This window comes from Ranitomeya variabilis, chromosome 4 (assembly GCF_051348905.1).
Source record: "Ranitomeya variabilis isolate aRanVar5 chromosome 4, aRanVar5.hap1, whole genome shotgun sequence".
NCBI classification, from domain to species: domain Eukaryota; kingdom Metazoa; phylum Chordata; class Amphibia; order Anura; family Dendrobatidae; genus Ranitomeya; species Ranitomeya variabilis.
The window spans coordinates 18,471,137-18,487,562 of NC_135235.1; the positions used below are offsets into that span (position 1 = coordinate 18,471,137).

Below are 16,426 nucleotides of genomic sequence, written 5' to 3' on the forward strand. Positions count from 1 at the left end.
TTGCTCTTCTTCTTCTCTCCTTCCTCTGCTCCTCTCTTCCTCCTCCTCTCTCCTTCCTCTGCTCTCCATCCTCTGCTCCTCTCTTCCTCCTCCTCTCTCCTTCCTCTGCTCTCCATCCTCTGCTCCTCTCTCCTTTCTCTGCTCTCTATCCTTTGCTCTTCTTCCTCTTTCCTTTCTCTGCTCCTCTCTTCCTCCTCTGCTCTTCCTCCTCCTCTCTCCATCCTCTGCTCCTCTTTCTCCTCTGCTCTCCTTCCCTTGCTCTTCCTCCTCTGCTCTTCATCCTCTTCTTCCTCTCTACTTCCTCTTCTCCTCTTCCTCCTCCTCTCTCCTTCCTCTGCTCCTCTCCTCCTCCTCCTCTCTCCTTCCTTTGCTCTTCTTCCTCTCTCCTTCCTCTGCTCTCCATCCTCTGCTCCTCTCTCCTTCCTCTGCTCTCCATCCTCTGCTCCTCTCTCCTTCCTCTGCTCTCCATCCTCTGCTCCTCTCCTCCTCCTCCTCTCTCCTTCCTTTGCTCTTCTTCCTCTCTCCTTCCTCTGCTCTCCATCCTCTGCTCCTCTCTTCCTTATCTGCTCTTCCTCCTCCTCCTCTCTCCTTCCTTTGCTCTTCTTCCTCTCTCCTTCCTCTGCTCTCCATCCTCTGCTCCTCTCTCCTTCCTCTGCTCTTCCTCCTCCTCCTCCTCTCTCCTTCCTTTGCTCTTCTTCCTCTCTCCTTCCTCTGCTCTCCATCCTCTGCTCCTCTCTCCTTCCTCTGCTCCTCTCCTCCTCCTCCTCTCTCCTTCCTTTGCTCTTCTTCCTCTCTCCTTCCTCTGCTCTCCATCCTCTGCTCCTCTCTCCTTCCTCTGCTCTTCCTCCTCCTCCTCCTCTCTCCTTCCTTTGCTCTTCTTCCTCTCTCCTTCCTCTGCTCTCCATCCTCTGCTCCTCTCTCCTTCCTCTGCTCTTCCTCCTCCTCCTCCTCTCTCCTTCCTTTGCTCTTCTTCCTCTCTCCTTCCTCTGCTCTCCATCCTCTGCTCCTCTCTCCTTCCTCTGCTCCTCTCCTCCTCCTCCTCTCTCCTTCCTTTGCTCTTCTTCCTCTCTCCTTCCTCTGCTCTCCATCCTCTGCTCCTCTCTCCTTCCTCTGCTCTTCCTCCTCCTCCTCCTCTCTCCTTCCTTTGCTCTTCTTCCTCTCTCCTTCCTCTGCTCTCCATCCTCTGCTCCTCTCTCCTTCCTCTGCTCCTCTCCTCCTCCTCCTCTCTCCTTCCTTTGCTCTTCTTCCTCTCTCCTTCCTCTGCTCTCCATCCTCTGCTCCTCTCTCCTTCCTCTGCTCTCCATCCTCTGCTCCTCTCTCCTTCCTCTGCTCTCCATCCTCTGCTCCTCTCCTCCTCCTCCTCTCTCCTTCCTTTGCTCTTCTTCCTCTCTCCTTCCTCTGCTCTCCATCCTCTGCTCCTCTCTTCCTTATCTGCTCTTCCTCCTCCTCCTCTCTCCTTCCTTTGCTCTTCTTCCTCTCTCCTTCCTCTGCTCTCCATCCTCTGCTCTTCCTCCTCCTCCTCTCTCCTTCCTTTGCTCTTCTTCCTCTCTCCTTCCTCTGCTCTCCATCCTCTGCTCCTCTCTCCTTCCTCTGCCCTCCTTCCTCCCTCTCTCCCTCCATCCAGCTCCACCCCTGTCTGCCAGATCCTTCATCAAAACCCCGAGCGACACCATCAGCTCTGCACGAAGCTCCTCGTTCCTCCATCCAGACTGAGAGCGGAGAAACTTCTATGGAGTTGGAGTGAGGGGGCGCCTCTGGGAGCTGCTGGCATGGGGGGTCTGGGGGGTCTCCCGGCCTGGGGGCTGCTGCTCCTCCTGACCACGATCCTAGGGATGGCAAAAGAGGGCAAAGGAGACCTGAGCTGCTCCTCCTGTCACCCCCACCTCCGCCTGCGGGGCACAGGTGCCGGGCACAGGAGGGGGCAGGCCGGGGCACCCGGGGACCGGCCAGGGACTGTGGCGGCGAGCGGTGAGACGGAGCCCGGAGCCTGGAGCAGATATTGGGCTGCTGCCCGGGAGCTGACTGGCGGCTATGAGGGGGCTGGGGACCGGGTGCAGGGGGTCGGGGCCAGGTCCCTGGACTTGTGGATTAATCAGGACGGTGAAGTGTCCAATGAAGAGAAGAATGGGGGGCAAGGGGGCCATGTGGGTGCAGAGGAAGCCCTGACCGACCAGACTGGGGACACTGAGAGCTCCGGCCAGTCTGTGGGGGAGGCGCAGTATTGGGGTCCACAGACCGGTGACAAGATGAACACTGAACAATTTGGAGGTGACAGCTGGAGCGGAGCGATGGCCGCCGACCCCCTCACAGGTGCTGCAGTCCCGGCACAGCAGCCGGTGCCAGGTGGGCTCAGTGCCAGCGACCCCCAGGAGGTGCCCGGCAGGGCAGGGAGACGGGCCAGAGGGGCCGAGGGGCACCGGGCGGCCCGAGCACCCCCTGCTGACCCGGACCGGGGGAGCCGCTTTCGGGTGGAGGAGCTGAAGTTAAGCAGCACAACGTTCGCCCTGACCGGAGACTCCGCTCACAACCAAGCCATGGTGCACTGGTCCGGACACAACAGCAGCGTGAGTACCGGGGCCCTGGGCGGGACGGGGGCCTCTGGGTGGGACTGTGGCCCCTGGGTGGGACTGGGGCCCCTGGGTGGGACTGGGGCCCCTGGGTGTGTCTGAGCTCCCGGGTGGGTCTGAGCTCCCGGGTGTGACAGGGCCACCAGCCTGCCCGCTTCTGCTGACCCAGGACTGCTGACTCTCCTGATGGTCTGGGTCGCACTGGTCAGTGGCGGAGTCGCAGCTTCTCTGTATACTGGGGATTGTCGCGTCCTCTGAATGTCTTGTTGGGCCCCGGTGTCCCCCGTCACCCGCTGCCGTTCTGCTACATCCGATCAGGCGGTGATTAGGCGACAATCTGCTTCTTCTGGTATCTGACCAGTGTTCCTCAGAGTCCGCTCCTCTGCTGGTGTCCTCGGCGCTCTACAGTGTGGAGGCAAAATAAGACATCGGCTTCTTCTTCTTCTACCACTTTGTTTCCTTTTTTCCTACTTTCACTTCTACTCCCTTTCCTTATAATCCATTATCCTCCTTTATATATTGTTCTCTGTCCACTTCTTTCCTTCTCTCTTCATCTTTTCCCTTTTCTTCTTTTTCACTTTCTTTTTTCACATTCTACTTTCCTTCTTTCTTTTCCTCTCCTTCATTTATTTGTAATCTTGTGTCCAATTTTCAGCAATTTTACTCTTCTTCTTTTTCTTATTCTTCCTCTTCTTCCCCCTCTTCTTCTTTTTCTTATTCTTTCTCCTTTTCTATTGTTTCTTCTCTTTCTTCTTCTTCTCTTTATTCTTCTATTTCTTCTTATTATTCTTCCTCTTCTCCTTCCTCTTCTTTCTACTCTTCTTTTTCCTCTTCTTTTTCCTACTGTTCTATTTCCTCTTCTTCTTCCTCCTCTTCTTCTTCTTGTTCTTTTTTCTTCTGCTTCCTCTTGTTCTTCTTTTTCTGCTTCTCCTTATTCTTTCTCTTCTCCTTCCTCTTCTTCCTGCTCTTCTTTTTCCTCTTCTTCCTACTGTTCTATTTCCTCTTCTTCCTCCTCCTCCTCTTCTTCCCCTTGTTCTTCTTTTTCTTCTTCTTCTTCTTCTTATTCTTCCTCCTCTTCCTGCTCTTCTTTTTCCTCTTCTTCTCTTCTTTATTTTCATCCTTGTAGTTCCTCTTCTCCTTCTTCCTTCTCTTCTTCCTCCTTTCCTCTTACCTCTCCAGTCTTCTCTCCAGAGGCTGCTTCATTGCTTGTGCCCCCCGTATGTGACATAACCCCCTGCTGTCAGCGGGTGCTCCTATGTCCAGTGCCCTGTACAGTGGAGTCCAGCACTCTCCTCAGTGAATCGTCTCTTTTGAGGGGAGCCCGAGCCCCCCCGTCAGCCGTACTGTAGTCTTCTATCATTGTATAAAATCTGAGTATAATCTGTGTGTCGGGACCTCATGGTGGTAAACAGTGAGAATATTTCCTGCTCTCACATTGACTTTTCTTAATGTTTATTATTATTATGATGATGAAACATTGTATCAAACACAACACAGAGTTCCCCCTGTGCCCAGGACTTCTCTGCTGACCCCTGACCCTGCTGACGGTGGGCACAGAGCTGCTGTCCTGTGTCTGTGTAATATAATACATGGCTGCACCAGGTAAACGTCCCTGAACAGGTTTTATGCTTCTGTTCCTACAAAGTGTCATCGTGTCCACAGAGGACAGAACATGGAGTGTGGACTGCGGCTGCAATGACTGCACAGGACCCCACACTGCAGCTGCACACCATACTGTGAGATACAGAGGGGGTCTATCATGTCTAGTGACTGAGGTGTAAGGGTTAACTGCAGACTTGAACCACTATATATTGTATCTGTGACACTGGACTGACACTGTCAGAGTATCGGGGTCCTCTCCAGGGGTCTGGTCAGTGGCCTCTGTTCTTGTATGTTGTGGTTTCAGCACCTGAGCCAGCGACCCTGCAACCTGGTGTACTCTGTACTATGGGACTACAAGTGCCAGCATGCCATGCTAGAGCTACCGCGTCATATAGTCAGGGCCCTGGACAGTCGGGGGCCACTCACTGACCCTGCATCCACTGATCTGGGGTCTGCTGGAGGTCAGGGGTCTCCTGTCTGTCCTCATCCACACTGACACTGTCCTGGCCGACTCCAGTGTGGGGAGCAGAATATTCCGGCTAATATCCAACAAGACAGGCAGACATGCTGGGACTTGTGGTTGCTGACGTGTAGGTTTGATGCTTGATTTCATGTTTTCACACAAATTGATGTCTGATTCTGAGAAGTAAGAGCTGAAAACTAGTGGGAGCGAGAAACAGAACGACTTCTATCCCTAATCTCTGCTCTGTGGACAGTCAGCAGGGGGAACATAGAAATCCTGGGGAGCAACGTCACAGGGGCCCAGGAGGTCGGGGGCCACATCTACAGACAAAGCAGGAGGACACGTATCCAATCTATGTCATATCTATCTATTATCCATCTATCATATATCTATTATCTATGTATCATCTATATATTATTATCTATTATCTATCTGTTATCTATTATCTATCTATCTATGTATCTATCATCTATCTATTATCTATCTATCTATCATCTATCTATCTATCTATCTATCTATCTATCTATCTATCAGATCTATTATCTGTCTATTATCCATCTATCTATCTATTATATATCTATATCTATTCTCCGTTATCTATCTATCTACTATTATCTATCTATCTATCTATCTATCTATCTATCTATCTATCTATCTATCTATCTATCTATCTATTATCTATCTATCTATTATCTATCTATCTATCTATCTATCTATCTATCTATCTATCACTACAGGTGCTGTACTGTGTGTGGTCTGTACCTCTGGGCATCAATCATCGGTGCCCGGTCACTATATACATTATTTAGGAGCCATCTTACCATCGTCGGCCTGCGATCTTCTTCTGTTACGTTTTCCTCGGTGGATTTTGTAATTCACATTAATTCCTCTCCTGTCGGATTACAGAGGAGAGATTTTCCAATTCCACTTATTTTTGTCACTTCTGTTTAGGGGACAGATTCTATGTGACTTTATTTCTTCCTGTCCTTGATATTCATCACACTTTCATCACACCACACAGTGAGCTGCAGTTATTAGATACTTTGTTTCCACCTCTTTATATAAGATGTATCTGAAGGTTTATACATTTTGTTGTCCTTTGAGCTCTGGAGATTGGCTTCCACGTCCATCCTACTTTACACTGCAGCTCTGTTCCATGTAGTGGAGTGTGATCATGTCTACAATCCACCTCCTCGTTCATCATTAGTGTAGTTGCCGTCTGTCACTCTGTCTCTGTCCACCATGCTTTATATTGCAGCTCAGCAACTCTAGCCTAGAACATTATCTATTCAAGTCTGAGGTTATCTGAAATGCTCCCCCTTGTTTAGTCTGAAATTCATTCTCCTGATATCTAAATCTACTTTGCTTCATTGTCTTTCATTGGACTCTGAGATGGTAAAACCCACATTGTGTCTCACTTTAACGGCCCTTGCTGCTTTAATGCCTTTCCCATATGCTTTACACTGCAGCTCTGCTTGTTCAGACTGGTTACTTTGTAGCCGGCACATTGTCAGCTGATTTCTCCTTACAAAATTATGATACTTTACAAGAAACAAAACCAAAAAGCTCAAGTGTGAGTGTGAGTGGAAGAAGCCTGATTTGCCATTTAAAGGGGTTGTGTGAGAATAGAAGAATATGACCACTTTCTATCAGAAATAGTCTCACCCTGCCCGTGAGTTGTGCGTATTACTGCAGATCATCCCATAAAATCCATTAGTCCTCTTTTTCATCCTTTGAAACTATTCATGATTTGCGTTTTGCTGCAATTTTGCAAAAATTGCATCACAAACTTTGATATAACTATCAACACATATTTAATAATTATCCCAGTTTCTATAGTTTTACATTACCGCCTGCAGCCAGAAGGGGGCGGTACAGTGAAATAAGAATATCTGTGTAGAGTTATTATATGGCTATCATGTGTCCGTCACCGGAGTGACTGCAGCCATTGCATTACCGCCCGTGTGCATATCTGTTGTATTTCCAGTTTCTCCATCATGATGAGATTATCAGGGAATTATTCATGTGCTGCAGAATAACACGCTGCTCATACATATGAAACACGCGGGTACAGGACACATGTAGAGAAACATTTCATCACTAACATGTAAATCGGTCAAATCATCAATTATTGCAGCAGCACGCCTGTATGTGCTCTGCTGTGGAATAATATGGCGATGTAGCAGAGCTGAGAGTGTCAGATGTGGTGAGCTGAGTGTCAGGGATATTCACATACAATGCAGCTGAGATACAGAAGTGCTGAGGAGGTTCAGTATAGCAGAGCCGAGGATACCAGAGGTAGCAGAATAGTGCAGGATGTGGCAGAGCAGAGTGTCTGATGCAGCAGAGCTGAGAATGTCAGGCATTACAGAGCTGGGAGCCTGTTAGCTATAGAAGCACTGAGAGGGTCAAATATACCTGGACTAAAACTAGAGGTCAGTGTCAGAGGTAGCAGAGCTGAGAGCATGGGATGCAGCAGAGTTGAGTATGTCAGATGTGGCTGAGCTGAGAGTGTCAGGTATAGTCAGATATAATACAACTGAGATACAGAAGGGCTGAGGAGGTTCAATATAGCAGAACTGAGATTACCAGGGGTAGCAGAACAGTATATGATGTGGCAGAGCAGGGTTTCTGATACAGCAGAGCTGAGATTGTCAGAAATCACAGAGCTGAGAGTATGTTACCTTTTGAATCACCAAGAAGGTCAAATATTCCAGGACTAAGTCGGTGTCCGAGGTAGCAGAACAGTATCAGGTGTAGCAGAGCTGAGAGCTTGGGATGTAGCCAAACTGAGAGCTGTAGGATATAGTAGCACTGAGAGAGTACAATGTAGTTGGACAGAGATTATCAGATGTAGCAGAGCTGCCTCATGTGTAGCAGATGTATGATAGGTGAGATTGTCAGATGTTTCTGTATTAGGAGTGACAGATATAGCAGAGTTGAGAGTGTCAGGTGTATCGTGTAGAATAAGCGGTTGTATCAGGTCAAATTACGAAGTGCTTCTATAAATTAAGAACTTTGCAATGTATCTCTTATTAAATATCCTTTCTGTTCTCGGGATTTTTCATGCTGCAGTTCGTTGCTTGTTGCCTACGTTACCGGTCACTTCTTCAGTCTTCCAGAGGTGACCGGTTTCCTAGGAAAGCAGCTGTGTCCTGATCCAGTCCGGTGTTTGTTTCTTATTATTCTTTCCCCGGGATGATCATGCGGGGGTTAATCTTCCTTGCCTCGTTTTCGGATCGGCTTGGCTTTTTCAGTCCGCTGTTACCTGCTAGCAGTGTCAGTTATAGTTCCTGTCTCTGGCTTGAGCAGCTGACCTGTTATACCCCGATTTGTCCTCTGCCCGTTTACCTAGGTCCCGTTCCTGTGTTCTCCTGTGACTTTGCTCGTTGTAATACTTGCTCTCCGTGTTATGACCCCTTGGTGTTTGACTCGGCTTGTCCTCTGACCTGTTTGACTGTTTTGCGTCTCTGGCTTTCCTGCCCCCGATCAGCTCTGACTTCTTTTGGCTTGTGTCTGACCACGTGTATTGCTGTGACCTCTGGTACTTCGTTTCCTCTCTGTTGCTGACCCGGCTTTTTCTGACTACTCTTTCGCCACCTAGTGGCTTCTGCCTGCTGCTCTGTGATTTCACTGTGAGTGTACCTGTTTTCTTTTACCCGCACCCCCTGGTGGAGCTGCACTTGCAAGCTTTCAGCTTTACAGGTTGATTGGCTGGATTTGACCAGGTTCTCTGCCCCTGCGCTTCTCTGAAGCTACAGCATTGGAGAGTGCACGGTTGGGACCAGGGCACCACGAAACCGCAGACCGAGCTGTCAATCATCAAGAGCTGCTGTGTGAATTGTTACAAACACAGAGAATAAAAGTGAATGGAAGATAAACAATTAGCTTTCCCTAAAACATGCAAAGAGCCCTCATTATAGCGCATGTGTTATGGAGCAGGAGCACAGTACGAGGAGAGAAAAGTCACAATGATAGAGCACTCACAACACAAGTGATACAGATCCAGCGTCCGCCCACAAGCTGCAGATCCAGCGTCCATAAACAAGCTTCAGATCCAGCGTCCGCCCACGAGATACAGATCCAACGTCCGCCCACAAGCTACAGATCCAGCATCCACCCACGAGCTACAGATCCAACGTCCGCCCACAAGCTACAGATCCAGCATCCGCCCACAAGCTACAGATCCAGCATCCGCCCACAAGCTACAGATCCAGCGTCCGCCCACGAGCTACAGATCCAACGTCCGCCCACAAGCTACAGATCCAGCATCCGCCCACAAGCTACAGATCCAACGTCCGCCCACAAGCTAGAGATCCAGCATCCGCCCACAAGCTACAGATCCAGCGTCCGCCCACGAGCTACAGATCCAACGTCCGCCCACAAGCTACAGATCCAGCATCCACCCACGAGCTACAGATCCAGCGTCCGCCCACAAGCTACAGATCCAGCGTCCGCCCACAAGCTACAGATCCAGCATCCGCCCACAAGCTACAGATCCAGCGTCCACCCACGAGCTACAGATCCAGCGTCCGCCCACAAGCTACAGATCCAGCATCCGCAAACAAGCTACAGATCCAGTGGAGCGCCCCCAGATGCAGGGCCGCGGGGTACTCGATCCCGGGCCTCTCAGTCTCAGTCCTGGGGTTGTCACGGTGGTTAGACCCGGTCCGTGACCCTGCTAAGGGGCGTCCAATGAAAGGTGTGATGATGATGCATGGTGCAAGTGCAGTTCCCCAGAGTCCTGGTCGTTGCAGTACTGGTGCTCCGCCGCTAAGGGGGGCTATGGTACGTCTGATGGCACTGAAGGAGTTCATCTGACCAGGTATCACAGACACCAATACACTTCACAGTCTGGCCTCCAGGGGGAGCTAAGGGTTCTATGTATTAGGCCACTCCTCACAATCTGGTAAAACTGGGGGTTAGGCAGGAAGTTAGATGAGAAAGCTGACTGGGTTGGAACCAGGCAACACCTTGTGGCAGAGGGTGTTGTAGGGGAAGATTCGGAGTGGTCCCTGTCAGGGGTGGGATCCTGACAGAGGCCTAGCAACCAGAGAGATCGTTACGGGACTGCGCCTGCACGATATAGCGGCGGTACTCCAAGAAAGGATAAGAAGGGAGGTTTATTGTGCTGAGTGAGAAACGAGATCAACGCAACAAGGAGAATACCAGTAGGAGTCGTGCTGTAAGACGAGGCAACATCCTACTGAGGCGCATAACCGGTGGCCGGAATGCCGAGGAAGTATAGAGCTCCAGGCCAAACTTCAAACCTATGGCAGGACAGTCAGTTAGAGGCGGGCTGTCTCACCCAATTGACCTAGGAGACACAGGGGGGTAACAACAGGAGTGGGGCGACGCTAGAGTCCCGGAAGAGCTCCGAGCCTCCCCATCATACGGGTGCGTCCTAACCATAAGATCTGGGGGATGTGGAAGAACATCAGAATCGAGTTGTGAGGGAACACGAGAAACAGACACAACAGTTGTGGGGTACTATCCCGTAAGCACAGCAGGGGAGGACCACAACATACAAGCGCTAGAAGGTAGGCACAGATTTCCACCTGCAAAGGGAACTCTGGAGGTGCCATCGGACCGGCCGGACTTGCGTAGCCTGGTTAACCGTATTCCGGACTGAGGACCCTGAAGCCTTCAGTAAAGAGGTAAAGAGACTGCAACCTGGTGTCCTCGTTATTTACTGCGACCGGCACTTCACCGCACCATAACATCATCACCATACATTCATCTTAATTGTACGCCCCTCAGCAGGGTCACGGACCGGGTCTAGCCACCGTGATAACCCCAGACCAGAGACTCAGAGGCCCGGTACCGGGTACCCCTCGGCCCTGCGGCAGTGGGGGCGCTACAACTTGGCGTCACGAACAGGATTTACTTAAGCCTGAAGAATCGGGTCATGTGTGCCTTGGAACTGTGATTTATTATACTTGGACTGTGACTTATTGCAAAGACTGTGTAGTGCCACTTGCCGCCATTACAGCGCTAAGGAGAGCGCAGGAGAAGAAGAGGGGCGTGGAGTAGGCGTGGACCAGCTGAAGAGCGCGAAAGACAATGGCCGCCCAGTCTAAATATTTCTGCACTGTGAGGACGTGTCCGTCAGCAGCCGAGATCCGCCTCCTGATTCTTAATGGTGGGCGGAGACAGAGAAAACGAAATCGCCCACGAAGGAGAGAGCGGGAAAAGGATCAGGAAGCGACCCACGTGGAGGAAGCCATGGCCAGCAGCTCAGGACCCGAATGTGGGGTTGAAGCAGAAGTCTCCCCCAACTACCCGGACGAGCACCGCAGCCCATTCTCCATGGACAGTGCTGATGTCTTGCAAGCTGAGATGGGGGACTTGATACACCAGCTCCTTCAGCTGAACGTGAAGGCCCAGGCTCCGCACCAGGTAGCGCCAGAAGGAAGTCCTCTGGCATCGGATCCTGTACCACTACCGGAGTTGCTGCTGAGGCCCTCGCCGACACCGCCAGCGGAACCCGCCGCAGAGGAAGAGCCTGCATCGGCTGGTGAGTCCGCCGACGCCGTCCCGCTGGCAGAGGGCTTGTTAGTAGGCCCCGTTGCAGCACCCCCTCTCCCTGGGACCCATAGACTCCAGCGCCTGTTACCATGGGAGGAGGCAACGGGTATGGAACGCTTCCTGAAAGCTCCGATCCCACCAACTACCCTGCTGTGTGAGGCCCATGCGGAGCGCACGGTATGCCGCTGGGTGAACCCAGGATCCGACCTCATGGGGTTCCCCGGGGTGAAGACACGGGAAGGGGAGATGGTGCAGGCCCTGAGCTGGGAGGAAAACCAGACCCAGCTGGAACAGCAGTGGGAGGAGAAGGAAAAGGCGTACCGGGCCGGGCTGGAGACCCACCATCAAAAAGACCTGGCGGTCAAGGACCGGGCCCGCAGGGACCCCACCGCTCACCAGGCCCCGCGCAGGCAGGGCACCATTGTCGCCTTCAAGCTCCGCGGAGGCTGGGGCTTTATAAAAGAGCCGGGCCTATACGCCGAAGTATTTGTCAACCGGCGGGATGTGGAGTCGCACCTCAGAGAGGGCCACCCAGACCGGGATCTCTACCCGGGGGACGAAGTCACGTACACTAGGCACCTTGGGGAAAAGGGGTGGTTCGCCCTGAATGTCTATAAGAAGCAGAACCCCGTGACGCCCCCGACTAAGGTGCCAGTGAATCTGTCCCCCATAGCCAAGGTGCTCCCTTGTGGTCAGCCCACGGTCATCACCAAGACCACCGTGGTCACTCCAACGTGCACTATGGTCAAGACCACGACCTGCAGCATCGTCACCTCAACCACCCTTGTGGCCAAAGAGGCGCCCCTTCGGGTGGGCAGTGTCCCTGCTACTCCGGAACAGAAGACAGTGGGTACGCAGACCCCCAGCTGGGACAGTGCTCCCCTTTACGCAGTACCAGGCGGCGGGCAATATCCAAAGGGGTTGCCTCCGCCGGTGCTGCCCCCTGATTGGTTCAAATAAATGTCCTGATCTTCTGAACATGTAAATAGTTAACTGTTTGTCCTTCTGCTGTTATGCTGCTAAAACCCGTCCAGGGTTAACTCTTAAAGGGATCCCTTTGTTGACCCGGGATCCCTATTGCCTTTTGGTTGTTTCTACTTTTTGCCTCAGTTATCAAGAGACTGCCGAATCATGGACGGTGAATGATTCAAATACTGATGTTGTAAATAGTTTGCACCTTCCTAAAGGTGCTCTCTACTGGTTTTATAAAAGAAAGGACTCTTTGTGAAGAAACTGTTCCTGGAAGCAGTACCGGAGTCCTTGCTGCATACGGACTTGCAGCTTAAGAAGTTGCACTACCTCATAGAGACTTGGTCCCCTCTTAAAGGGGATGTTCATCAAAAGCACTTAAAGAATGATGATGTTTTGAAAGAAAGTACTGATAATGCTGATATGTAAAAGTTATATGTAGAAAGCTAGTTAAATTGTAAGAAATGTTTAATGATGTTGATAAAAGAATGAGGACAGAAAGTGAACCCGTACGGGGTTAGTCAGTGAGTCCTCCTAAGAGCCATACAGAGATGGCTCAATAATCCTGAACTGAAAGATGGATGATATGTTCTATACTGTGTATAGTAGTAGAAAGACAGTAGGCCCGGGCAGAAAGGGGCGGTCCTGTAACAGAAAGGAGAGGCAGTAGGCCTGGAGCAGTTAGGACAGGCGGTCCTGCAGATGTAAAGAAGGAGAATGCATAAAAGTTGATTAGCCTTATAATGTTTTATAAGAAGGTCTTTAGTGGATTTAGCGAGTACGTCCTTAAAAGGCAAAGTTAAATTATTGTTCAAAGAATTTGCACTTAGTAGAATACCCGGTTGGGTAAGAAAAGTTATTCATAGCAAGGTTATTTAAAGTATTTAACTATGTTTGTAATGTTCAAGTGTCCTTACCTCCCATAAAGGGAAGCTCTGTTAAAAAGTTTACTTGTACTTGCATTTCAAAAAAATTGTATGTCTTTTTGCTGACATGTATTGTTGTTTTCTTCCCAGTCCAGGAGTACTGGATTTAACCGGGGGGGAGTGCAGCGCCCCAGAGTCCTGGTCGTTGCAGTACTGGTGCTCCGCCGCTAAGGGGGGCTATGGTACGTCTGATGGCACTGAAGGAGTTCATCTGACCAGGTATCACAGACACCAATACACTTCACAGTCTGGCCTCCAGGGGGAGCTAAGGGTTCTATGTATTAGGCCACTCCTTACACTCTGGTAAAACTGGGGGTTAGGCAGGAAGTTAGATCAGAAAGCTGACTGGGTTGGAACCAGGCAACACCTTGTGGCAGAGGGTGTTGTAGGGGAAGATTCGGAGGGGTCCCTGTCAGGGGTGGGATCCTGACAGAGGCCTAGCAACCAGAGAGAACGTTACGGGACCGCGCCTGCACGATATAGCGGCGGTACCCCAAGAAAGGATAAGAAGCGAGGTTTATTGTGCTGAGTGAGAAACGAGATCAACGCAACAAGGAGAATACCAGTAGGAGTCGTGCTGTAAGACGAGGCAACATCCTACTGAGGCGCATAACCGGTGGCCGGAACGCCGAGGAAGTATAGAGCTCCAGGCCAAACTTCAAACCTACGGCAGGACAGTCAGTTAGAGGCGGGCTGTCTCACCCAATTGACCTAGGAAGACACAGGGGGGTAACAACAGGAGTGGGGCGACGCTAGAGTCCCGGAAGAGCTCCGAGCCTCCCCGTCATACGGGTGCGTCCTAACCATAAGATCTGGGGGACGTGGAAGAACATCAGAATCGAGTTGTGAGGGAACACGAGAAACAGACACAACAGTTGTGGGGTACTATCCCGTAAGCACAGCAGGGGAGGACCACAACATACAAGCGCTAGAAGGTAGGCACAGATTTCCACCTGCAAAGGGAACTCTGGAGGTGCCATCGGACCAGCCGGACTTGCGTAGCCTGGTTAACCGTATTCCGGACTGAGGACCCTGAAGCCTTCAGTAAAGAGGTAAAGAGACTGCAACCTGGTGTCCTCGTTATTTACTGCGACCGGCACTTCACCGCACCATAACATCATCACCATACATTCATCTTAATTGTACGCCCCTCAGCAGGGTCACGGACCGGGTCTAGCCACCGTGATAACCCCAGACCAGAGACTCAGAGGCCCGGTACCGGGTACCCCTCGGCCCTGCGGCAGTGGGGGCGCTACACAAGGTGCGATGAATAACGAGGACATAGGGTTGCAGTCTCTTTACCTCTTTACTGAAGGCTTCAGGATCCTCAATCCAGAGTACTGCTAACAGGGCTGTCTGAGACCGGCTGGTCCGAAGGCACATCCAGAGTTTCCTTTGCAGGTGGAAATCAGTGCCTACCTTCTAGCGCCTGTGTGTTGTAGTACCTCCCTGCTGAGCACCACGGGATAGTCCTCACAACTGAAAAAATGAAGAAACTGCAACAGCACTCACCGATCTTCTATACAGGTCACTTTATTAGAACGACATCTTCACGGCACGGGGGTGTATATACAAGGACATGTGCAAGCTGAACGACGGCCGTTTCACACCTAACCGGTGCTTCAACGGGTTCAATCAGTAAGCGGATGTCCGCTTAATGGTTGAAGCACCTGTTAGGTGCGAAACGGCCGTCGTTCAGCTTGCACATGTCCTTGTATATACACCCCGTGCCGTGAAGATGTCGTTCTAATAAAGTGACCTGTATAGAAGATCGGTGAGTGCTGTTGCAGTTTCTTCATTTTTTCAATGTTCATGACAGCACGTTTTTTCTGGCAATAGCACCCGAGATCTGCAGACCAGCTAGGGTTAATCAACCCGGAGGTTCACAGAAGGATTGACCGGTGGTGCGGGTCACTGTGTTTCTTCTTACTTGGACTATTATATGTAGTCCTCACAACTGTTGTGTCTGTTTCTGATGTTCTTTCTCACAACTTGTATCTGTTCTGATGTTCTTCTCCGTCCCCCAGATGATATGGCTAGGACGCACCCGTATGACGGGTAGGCCTGGAGTTCTTCTGGGACCCTAGCGTCGCCCCTCTCCCACAATTGCCCCCTATGTCTTCTTAGGTGATTTAGGTGAGGCAGCCAACCTAAAATTAACTGTCCTGCCACTGTTTGAAGTACTGCTTGGAGCCCAATACTTCCTCGGCGTTCCGGCCACCGGCTACGCGCCTCAGTAGGATGTTGCCACGATCTTAAGGCACGACTCCTACTGGTTCATCTCCTTTTTGCTGCGATCTTGTTTCTCACTTCTCCACAATAAACCACGCTTCGTTTCCTTTCTTGGGATGCCACCGCATTCAAGTGCAGGCGCGGCTCCGTAACGTTCTGTTCTTTTTGCTAGGCCACTGTCAGGATCCCACCCCTGACAGGGACCCCCCTGAATCTTCCCCTGCAACACCCCCTGCCACAGGATGTTGCCTGGATCCAACCCAGTCAGCTTCTCCCTAACTTCCTATCCAGCCCCAGTTTTACCCAAGTGTGAGGAGTGGCCTAATACATAGAACTCTTTGCTCCCCCGGGTGGCCAGAGTGTAAAGTGTAATGTGTGACTGTGATACCTGGTCAGGTGAATTCCTTTAGTGCCATCAGACGTACCATCACTCTCAGTACTGCAATGATCAGGTCTCTGGGGCGCTGCACCAGCGTCCGCCGACGAGCTACAGATCCAGTGTCCGCCCACGAGCTACAGATCCAGCGTCCGCAAACAAGCTACAGATCCAGCGTCCGCCCATGAGCTACAGATCCAGCGTCCGCCCACGAGCTACAGATCCAGCGTCCACAAACAAGCTACAGATCCAGCGTCCGCCCACGGGCTACAGATCCAGCGTCCACCCACAAGCTTCAGATTCAGCATCTGCCCACAAGCTAGAGATCCAGCATACGCCCACAAGCTACAGACCCAGCGTCTGCCCACGAGGTACAGATCCAGCGTCCACACACAATCTACAGATCCAGCTTCCGATCATGAGCTACAGATCCAGTGTCCGCCCATGAGCTACAGATCCAGCGTCCGCCCACGAGCTACAGATCCAGCGTCCACACACAGGCTACAGATCCAGCATCCGCCCACAAGCTTCAGATTCAGCATCAGCCCACAAGCTAGAGATCCAGCATACGCCCACAAGCTACAGACCCAGCGTCTGCCCACGAGCTACAGATCCAGCGTCCACACAATCTACAGATCCTGCTTCCGCCCACGAGCTACAGATCCAGTGTCCGCCTATGAGCTACAGATCCAGCATCTGCCCATGAGCTACAGATCCAGCGTCTGCCCACAAGCTACAGATCCAGTGTCCGCCCACGAGCTAC

At 51.3% G+C, this 16,426-nt stretch overlaps 1 protein-coding gene across 3 annotated transcripts in view; it reads left to right on the forward strand.

The window, feature by feature from the left end:
- Positions 1-1,639: 1,639 nt before the first annotated feature.
- SORCS1 (sortilin related VPS10 domain containing receptor 1) overlaps positions 1,640-16,426 on the forward strand; it is a 702,133-nt gene continuing 687,346 nt past the window's right edge. For all 3 annotated transcript variants that reach the window (XM_077258071.1, XM_077258072.1, XM_077258073.1), the window contains exon 1: positions 1,640-2,564. In XM_077258071.1, coding sequence (XP_077114186.1) covers positions 1,770-2,564 — 795 coding nt within the window. In that variant the 5' untranslated portion in view covers positions 1,640-1,769. The remainder of the gene's footprint in view (positions 2,565-16,426) is intronic.